This window comes from Camarhynchus parvulus, chromosome 9 (assembly GCF_901933205.1).
Source record: "Camarhynchus parvulus chromosome 9, STF_HiC, whole genome shotgun sequence".
In the NCBI taxonomy this organism is placed as follows: domain Eukaryota; kingdom Metazoa; phylum Chordata; class Aves; order Passeriformes; family Thraupidae; genus Camarhynchus; species Camarhynchus parvulus.
Genome location: NC_044579.1, coordinates 19,707,412 through 19,717,313, shown reverse-complemented (window position 1 = coordinate 19,717,313; position 9,902 = coordinate 19,707,412). Strand labels below are relative to the sequence as shown.

Below are 9,902 nucleotides of genomic sequence, written 5' to 3'. Positions count from 1 at the left end.
CCCATGCAGTGGTCAGTGAAGTCCTTTGGTAGTTGCCGGAGCGGCACCCGGGTGGGATGGTAGGGAGCTGCAGAGACATCTGAGGACACTTCCACCCAGTCCGTGAGCAGAGAGGGGAGCGGGGTGAGCCAGGAGGACCAGGGCAGGTAGGAAGGGCAAAAGAAGAAAAAGGAAGGTGGTTCCTCCAGACAGGATGCTCCATCTCGTGCCTCTCCCTTCCCCAACAGCCCCTTCCTCCTTCTCAGTTTCGACCACTGCTCACTAGTGGCAGGATTGGAGTCTGGTCTCTAGGGTTTGGGTTTGCTTCCCCAATGCACATTGGTTTGTCTTCATTGTTTTTTATGATTTTTTTGTTTTGCTTTGCTTTTTAAATATATGATTTGTACATATTTATACGTATTTATACGCTGTCCCCCATGACATTGGTAAGTGTGCTTCTGTTGGTGAGGAATGGAAGTCACCAGTCAGAGGTGAGTCCCAGGAACATCCTCGGGCTGCAGTGGCAGTCCCCAGGCAGCAGTGGCTCCTCTGGCAGCGCTGCCCCGTGCCAGTTCCTCCCCTCCCACCTTTGCCCTCCCCGGCCCCTCCCCATGGGACAAGGGACGTCATGCCATCGAGGTCGGAGACTGGCTCATCTGTACTCGCATGGACTGCACGCTGTTCAGGATCTTCTTCTGGTGCCCAGCCAAAGTCACCCCTATTCTCAGGAGGTCTCTGGAAGACAAGCAGACAGAGGAAAGTCAATGGCAAGCTGAGGGTGGTGAACCTGGTTTGCTGTTGCTAAGGGACCTTATCACTACAACTTCCTGAAGATTGGTTGTAGTCAGGGGGGTTGGTCTTTTTCACCAGGCAGCACTGACAGAACCAGAGGACACAGTCTCAAGCTGTATCATGGGAAATATAGATTGGATATTAGGAAGTTTTTTACAGAAAGGATGATGAAGTTCTGGAATGGTCTGCCTGGGAGGTGGTGGAGTCACCATCACTGGATGTGTTTAAGAAAAGACTGGATGGTTTAGTTGAGGTGTTAGGGCATGGGTTGGACTCAATGATCTTTAAGATCTCTTCCAACCCAGTCATTCTGTGAATTCTGTGGAGGTAAGCTTAACTGGAACATCCACAAAGCCCAAGCATGGCCCCATAAGCATCACTGAGAACAGGGAGACACCCACACATTGACCCCCGAATAGTGAATGTGGCCACCTCCAGACTCTGGGTGACCAATGTAAGGGATGCTTACACCTGTCCTTTGCCCTGAACTGACCTCCCCACCTCCACAGCTGGGCAGCACCCTGCTTTTGGGCAACCCTGGCATGGCCAACTCACTCGGATGTCATCTGGGCCACCAGCTGCAGGGACGTGAAGCCAGCGGTCAGGAAGCTGTCCCGGTACTGGCTCATCTTCACAGCGCTCAGCCAGTCATCTACTGAGGTAAAGGCAGTGAAGTCGGGGATGGAGCGGTCGAGGAGGGGCTGAGAAGGCCTGAAACAGGACACACCGCTGGGGACAAGCCTGGCTGGCACCACGGGGCCGTCCTGCCTAGCACAGGGACACACTCCCCAATCCACCCCCAGTATCCCTGTGCTCCCCCAGCACACATCCATGGAAGGCCATGAGGAAGGCCTGTCCCATGGGAACACTGCCGTGCCAAGCAGTGCTTTGCAAGCTCACACACTGCATTCCATCTGTGGGAGCCACAGGGATGAGGCGTCAGCAGAGCAGCTACCACACCCAAACGGTCACAGACCATAAAGAATCAATAGCAAAGAATTATTGCTGTCGCTTGGCTGAAAACCACATGTTCTTTGTCTGACTGTCAGGCAGAGTGAAGACAGAACCCCCCCACCCCCATCTAAGGATTTATGGATTCTCAAGCCTCTAGGGGAGCCTTTCCCCACAGCGTGGGAAGGTGGCAGGGAGCATCCCCACGCCCTGCACTCACACAGCGGTGATGGTCGCCACAGTTTTGAGGCTTGCCGGGTTGCGGATCATTTTGTCGAGGGTGTTGACAATCTCGGTGAAGCGCGGGCGGGTGTTGCGGTCCTTCTGCCAGCAGTCCAGCATCAGCTGGTGCAGCGCGGCCGGGCAGTCCATGGGCGGCGGGAGCCGGTAGTCCTGCTCGATGGCGTTGATGACCTGAGCATGGATGAGAACAGATGAGGAAGGGGGAAAGTGGATGAAGGGATGAAGGACTCGGGGGGCTCCCTGAGCTGTTTGTGCAGGCAGAGGGGCTGCAGGCAGCCGGGAAGGGACAGCCAGCCCGGCTGATCAGCAGCCGAGGCAGCGAGAGGAGCCGGGTGCTCTCTGAGGTTAATCTGCACTCTGATGCTCCGCGGCTGCAGTTCCTCCCAGCGGAGAGCTGCCACTCATTATCTCGGCAGATCTCGCCAGAGTGCAGCAGTCACACTTCCAAAGCTCCTTCCCCGCTCGTAAACCCTCTGAACATTTTCAAAGGCCCTGCAGCTTGCTGAAGTCCAATTACCAGCCCACTGGCTTTTCTTTCCAATTTCCCTCCTTGCATCCTCTCACTCAGCAGCCTGTTTCATCTCCAAACCGAGTGCTGCTGAGACTCCAGGAAGGAGCAGAGAGCCCTTCAGGCAGGGATTTCTTTTGAGAATGAGCACCCCCTGGCCCCCAGAGCAGTGCGGATGACCCCCAGTGCTTACATCTTGGTTGGACATGTCCCAGTAGGGCCTCTCCCCGAACGACATCACCTCCCACATGACGATGCCGTAGCTCCAGACGTCGCTGGCCGAGGTGAACTTGCGGTAGGCAATGGCCTCCGGTGCTGTCCACCTGACAGGGATCTTGCCCCCCTACAGAAAAAGGAACTTCAGCTGAGAAACATCTCCCTAGGCAGAGGAGGCTGAATGCCCATGAGTCAGGGCTGGGGCCATCCCACACACCCCAAACCATGGGTTCCTGGGGACCCCCACCAAGGAGTGCACCCCAGGTGGCACCTGATGGGACAAGGAGGCAGAAGCCAAAAACAACTGCATGAATGTACATGCATCTTGGTACCTGCCTAAATGGCTTAGCTGAACAAAACAAATGGGTTTATCCAAGGATTTACCCCACTGACTGACACCACCCCACTCCAGCTGCCCTGCAGGACCCAGCACATCAGTGGCCTGTCCCCAGGTCCCTTCCCAGGGAGTCACCAGGTGACAAGGCTAAACACAACTGGGCTAGGTGTCACAGGTGAGGAGCCACAAGCATCCCCATCCCTTGGCCTTCAATGGAAACAAGGTTGAACTAAAAGCATCCTCCACAGATTCATCTAGGCTTCTATAGCTGCCAGAAGGTCCTTCCAGCCTTACTTTTGGAGTAGAAGGCAAAAAGCAAAACACCTTTAAAAGCCAATGGAAAGCACTGGTGTAGGAAAATGCCTTTGACAGAGAGCTCCTCATTTCTCCCAAAGGCTCAAAATCAGGCTCAGCATCTCAAGCCACCTCACCAAGCCAGGACAGGTCCCAGGGCCAAAGGCCATGCCAAGGGCGCAGGGATGTGAGGAGAGGCAGCACACACAGAGGGATTGCTCCCTGGGAAAGCTCCATAAAATAACCACAGAAAAAGCCAAGGGATAAGGAAAACCACAGACACACGGGAATTTTCTGGGGGCAGGACTGCACTGTGAATCGTTTAGCACAATCATTTTCCACAGCCTTTCCGAGGACGCGTCAGCCGCTCTTGAAGGATGAATGGCAAAAAATTTGATTTGAATAACTACAAATGGAGAAATTAACTGCTAGGTTGTTTTTCCTGCCTTTTCCCCAGAGCGAAAAGCCTGCTGTGGGAGGCAGAGTGATGCAATCGCAGGCACAGCATCACTTCCCAGCTGCCGGGGAGATCTATTATGGCCCAAATTAAATAAAAACACAGATGAGATAATCTCTTTTTATCTCTGAAGGTGGGGAAAAGACTAATTCATGCCTCATCTCAGCAGCTACTGCTGGGGTCTTTGAAGGAAAAATAAAAGCTGGGTGTCTGCTCAAAGGCTGCTGCCTGCAGGAAGGGTCTGGGCAGGGAGTGAGGCAGGTCTGGGGGGAACAGGAACATCCCATTGAGCAGGGAAGGGACAGTGAGGGGCTGTAACTGAGCCAAAACATTGAGTCAGCCTTAAAGGCATCTCCCTGGCTTTCCCATCTTGGCAGCTGGAGCCAGCCCTGGCAGTTGGGCACAGCTCAGCAGCCCAAGGAACTGCTTTGGCAGGAGCTGGTGCAGCCTCGTGCCGGAACCCACCTCACACTCCTATTAATCCATTAGATGAGGCCAGCCTGCTGCTCATCCCTGTCCCCTCTGATCATCCTTAACACCCCTCAGGGGCTCACAAGCAGGACAATGGCCACGGTGGGGAGCTGGGGGCCGCCCCTGGGGCAGCCAGGAACAGGGGGAGAAGAGAGCTGCCATTACCTACAATGAGTTAATTAAGGAAGAGAAGGATGTCTGGGGAATGGCAGAGCTCCCGTTAGGCTTGGCTCTTTAATCAAGTTTCCAGCAGGAAAAAGCAGACCAGACCCGGTGCACTGGGGGAAGGGGTGTTAAAACACCATCGCTGTGCTGCCAGGAGTTGCTGTGATCTCCCTGCCTCACCTTCCTGTCTCTCCAGGGACTCCTCTGTGCACCTTTCCTCCACAGAGGAGAGGGAAGAGGCTTATCTGTAAGCTGCAGAAGGCAGAACGGTGCTTAGGGAGGAGGGAGGTGGAAAACTTCTAAAAAGGAGGAAGAGAAAGGAGGGAAAAGAGGATAATTTGTGGAAACTACAGCCAGGACCTCTGGACCATGAGCCTCTGTGGTGGGAACACTCATGAGGTACTCCCACCCATGGCAGACTGTACACCCAGCACCCTTCTCCCAGGTGCAGGACACAGGGAATGCTGGGCAGGAGAACATCCTGCAGGAGGTACCTACCAGGGAGCTGGTGTAGGTGGGGTCAGACGTGTCGTCCTGCAGGTAGCGCGAGAGGCCAAAGTCGGACACTTTGCACACCAGGTTGCTGTTGACCAGGATGTTCCTGGCAGCCAGATCTCGATGCACATAATTCATCTCTGCCAGGTACTTCATCCCAGCAGCAATCCCTCTGAGCATTCCCACCAGCTGGATCACTGTGAACTGGCCATCGTTTTGCTGCGAGCACAAAGAGCAGGCACTGGGGTGAGCATCAGATCCCACAGTGGGACCAGGGACCTCAGGAGGATGCTGCACCTCCCCAGAGGACTCCAGCTGCCCTGCCTGATTACAGACAGGGCTGAGATTTACAAATGGGGCACAAACATCTCATTCCCAAATCCCACAGCCCACATGGCCCCGCCTTGTGGGGCATCACAGCATCACTTCCCAGCTGCCAGGGAGATCCATTATGGCCTAAATTACCCGCAGGAAGGAGTCCAAGGCACCGTTCTCCATGAACTCTGTGATGATCATGACCGGCCGGCTCTTGGTGACCACCCCTTCCAGGCGGATGATGTTGGGGTGGTCAAACTGGCCCATGATGCTGGCCTCGCTCAGGAAATCGCGGCGCTGCTTCTCCGAGTAGCCAGCCTTGAGCGTCTTGATGGCCACGTAGATCTCCCGCTTGCCTGGCAGCTTCAGGCGCCCTTTGTACACCTCTCCAAACTCCCCTGAGAGCACAAGGTGGAAGTTTTTAGATTGGAAATGACCTCCAAGATCACTGAGTTCAGCCTTTGATCAATCAACACCAGAGCTATTACCACGTCCTCCTCCACACTAAACATTGCAAAGAGCAAGGAGTCTTTGCCTAGTGAGAAATGGCAGCCAATTCACACTTCACAACACTCTCCCCTACAAATCTGCCCGCCTGTCCTCTTTAAAAGGGCCAATGTCTGCTGCTGGGGACATGTTTAGGTTTGCAACCTTCTTCAAGGTGACAGAGCCCAACATCGACACAGGCAGCCACCTGTACAAACCCCCACAAGGAGGATTTGCAGGGAAAGTGCATCCACGCTTAAGGACTACGTCAAATATCAGGTGTCAGTGTTGTTAATCTCAGCTGCCTTTCTGCACATCACTTATCTTGGGGTGGGAAATAATTGGGCTGTTTACATTGCTGCTCTCTGATTTAAAATACAGAGAACGCAGGAGGCTTTCACTTCACCAAAGCACAACTTGCCTGTGGAGGGATTATATTTAAGCCATGTTTGCTGCCACTTTGCCTTGATGAGCAGCAAAGGCCAGGTGATACATTGCTGAACTTGATCCCAAACAAACTGACTCATTGCTTCCTCACAGCTTCCCCTCCCTGGCTTCTCACTTTCTCCTCTAAGAGTATGACACAGTTATTTAAAAATGGCAATAAAACAGCACAGATCACACACACACGCATGTGTGTGCATATATACATATGCAGGGGAGTATGGCACAGACTACAGTGAGGTCGAGCTTTTCTTGTTATCTCATGGAAAAGCCACATAGAAAATCCTAAGAGGCCCCGTGGTCAGCCAGCGAATACATTCCTGGAGCCTCTCCCACCTCACAGGAACATTGAAAGCATGAAACAACCTCATGCCCACCCTAACCCACCACAAACCCAGGAAAGCCTCATGTTTCAAGGCTTCATTGGGGCCTTCCAGTTGAAGGACCATGTGTGCTCCCCCACAAAGTTGCTCCAGGTGGGTGCACAACCACACAGGAGCAGCAGAGAGGGCTGGGAAGGATCGGCAGCAGGACACAGAGAGAGACCCACCTGCCCCAATGACTTCTTCAATCTTCACAAAGGACACATCGATCTCCTTGGCGAACTCTCGGACGGCTTCATTAGGGTCCTCGTAGGTGAAGGGGTCAATGTAGATCTTCATCCCTGGAGACCCTTGTCACAGGGAAGACAGGAACAGCAGCAAAAGGGAGAGAATTACAGAAACAGAGTTAATAGAATTATTTGGGTTGGAAGAAGCTCAAAGTTTACTCCAGACCATCCCTCATGAGCAGGGACACCTTCCACTAAACCACTTTGCTCCAAGCCCCATCCAACCCGGCCTTGAACAATGCCAGGTACAGTGGATCCCCACAGTCTCTGGGCACCTGGAAAACCAACAGCAGTTGTACCATGGCCAAGAACTGGAGACCCTTCTGTCCTCACACTCTCCACTAAGTGCCTACTATCACTGTACTCACCTACCCAGACCCTTATCGTCCCCTTCAGGCCACCAATTCACCCAACTCTCCCCTGCTCCTCCTCCTCTCTCATTATCCTTCCTCCTTCTCCTCCATGGCAATGTGAGCAGTTACAGACCTGAACTACAGCGTGCTGGCTTTACAGTGAAGGTTTTACGAGGCTCCACGTGTTAGTGAAGAAATATTTATTTACCCAAAAAGGCCTCTGATGGCTTTGTGGCTGCTACTAAATTGACAGAGTGCAGCAATTATGACCAACAACCGGTGTGGATCTGTGAAATACGGCTTGGCCGGACGCCAGGACACGCGTGCGGTCCTGAGCCCGGGGCAATGTGTGTCACAGGATCTGGCCACGCTGCAGGGACATGCACAAAGTGGGCTCTTGCCCTTTTCCAAGGGGGAAAAAACAAAAACAGGTCCCCAGATTTCCCAAATGGGTTTGCAGATGTCGGGTTTGGACGGCAGGGGCTTACAGAGCTGCCAAGGGCACGGTGAGGACACAGGGCTCAGCTGGACACCCAGGTTATGGTGCCACCCAAAAGGGACCTGCAACAGGCTGTGGTGTCCCTCTGGGGAGGTCAGCTTCCTGTGCCATTTCTCAGCCAAAAAGGGGACTGTGGATGGCATAGCAGCCCCTCAAGGTCATCTCTGGAGGAGACCAGGAGGGACATCACTGCCCAGTCCCCTCCCCAAGGTACTTCACCCTTATAGGGATTAACATCCCTCAGTTACACTGCTCAGGACCTTTCCAAGGCCATGTTCCCATCCCACCAGCGCTTCCCAGAGTCCCTCCAGAGCTAGAATACAGATGGATGCATGGACCACAGCATCACCTCTGCACCAGGAATCTAAATCGGCTCCCAGCTGTAAAATAATTCAGGAGGAAGCATGAAAGCCTCACAGTGGGCACTGCTGGTGCCAAACAGCCACCAAGGGAGAGCTGTGGGGCATTAAGGACTCAGGAAGGACCAGGCAGGAGCATCCTCACCCCCAAAAGGGGCCTTTGGGGCAGAAGTTCTGCACCTCGGAGGCAGGGGAGGCTGCAATGAAGCCATCTGTGCATCTCCCACTTCATAAATCCCTTTATGGCTCTGTCTCATACACTTTAACTGCCCCATAAATTCTTTTACAAGAGCAGCTGATGCTCCAGCCAGGATTACAAAGGGATTTACAGGATCGTAACGGAGACTAGCTCACTGATCAAAATATTGAAAGAACAGAGGAGAAAACAATGCCCAAGTTTCCTCTTCCCTGTCAACACAGGCTGGTTCTCAAACACCCTCTGATGTGTCCATAGGCTCAGTAATCACCAGGATGAGCTCCCCCCTCATCCTTATCCCATCCAAAATGAGGGATTGGGCACCTAAATCCACTCCTCATCTCTCCCAATGGATTGGGCACCTAAACCCACTCCTCATCTCTGCCAACATCAGCCCCCAGCTCATCATGCCCACACCAGCAAAAGCTGCATGAAATTCCAGGTACTGGAGCACACCACCAAAGGCACCCATGGTGAGCTTTGTGCTCTTAAAACCATCCCAAGAATCCGGAAAACTGGATTAGGCCATTTTTCACTACTGCAGACAAGGGCAATTTTTTTATCACCCTTCAAAAGTTGAAGCGCTCTGCACCACAACCCTGACTCCAGCAGCCAACTCCTTCTGGCATCACACTTCCTTGGCAATAAATATCATGGGGACAGAGAAAACCCCTTCCTGTTGAACTGCTGGTGCTTCAACAGGGCGTTTTTTTCTCTTTCCCCAATCTCAAAGCTCCCAGTGAAGCAATGGAAAGGATAAACCACAAAAAATTTCACCTCAAGAGACCCCATCTCACCCCAAAATGCACTTGGAGCATTCTGCCAGCAGCAGGTGATCCCAGGGGGCTGCTGGAGGGATGGCAGAGCTGTGCTGGGAGGCTGTAATTGCTGTGCCACTGAACACATGGTGATTTGTTCCAGAGGATGCTCTCATTACTCCATTAGTTGCTCACCACAAATTTCCCACCTGTTTTGCTCTGCACTGACAGAGTGCCCAGAGGCTCACTAACCTTGACAGGGTATTGCTGGCACCCTGGATTTCTGACACCAGTCATCAGAGCCCCCAGGTTTAGAAACACAGGACAGGCACATGCTGCAATTGCTTCCCTACCTAGATTGAGCATCCTGGATTTTGGGGTGCTTGGAGCCAGCTAGGGATGCATGCGTAGTAGGGAATGCTTTAAAACAGGGGAAAAAGGTGAAAAATCAGTCTGTCTGCAGCCTAATGTGAGTTTATCCATCAGGCATCAAATTAACCTTGCCCTGCCCCCCACAGTGCAGCAACATGGAGAAAAGAGGGAGGAAAAGCACAGGTCTGCCATCACCCAGTGATGTTTGGAAAACAGTTTATTGTTTCCCAGGAGGTTCAGGGCCCCCCAAAGTGCTGCCACCATGCTGGGAGGGTTCAATGTGATGCCAAGAGGGTCTAAAGAGATCCAGTGTGCTTTGCTCTCTTGGCTGGGCTCTCCTGCTTGTCTCCACTCCCTCTTTAGCTCTCTCCAGCCCCCTGTTCTCAGCCAGGCCAATTGCTCCATCCCCTTTCCTCCCCTCTGCTCACCCATACTGCTCCCTGCCTTCCCCACCCATCCTTCCTCCATCCCTGCATCCCACACCTCTTTCCCCCAGGGAGGCACCCAGGACCAAGATGGTTCTTCCCACAAGCAAATTGCACCTGGGAAGCAACTCTAGGAGAGCAAAAATGGGATTTACATCCCACAGCGATGGGGCATGG

At 53.1% G+C, this 9,902-nt stretch overlaps 1 protein-coding gene across 1 annotated transcript in view; it reads right to left on the bottom strand.

Moving 5' to 3' along the window:
• Positions 1 to 345: 345 nt before the first annotated feature.
• Positions 346 to 9,902, bottom strand: part of EPHB1 (EPH receptor B1) — a 69,965-nt gene continuing 60,408 nt past the window's right edge. Inside the window, 7 exon segments of the mRNA XM_030954205.1 lie at positions 346 to 714; positions 1,327 to 1,482; positions 1,943 to 2,136; positions 2,667 to 2,816; positions 4,912 to 5,127; positions 5,374 to 5,621; positions 6,704 to 6,826. Of these exon segments, the coding sequence (XP_030810065.1) occupies positions 606 to 714; positions 1,327 to 1,482; positions 1,943 to 2,136; positions 2,667 to 2,816; positions 4,912 to 5,127; positions 5,374 to 5,621; positions 6,704 to 6,826 (1,196 nt within the window). The 3' untranslated portion in view covers positions 346 to 605.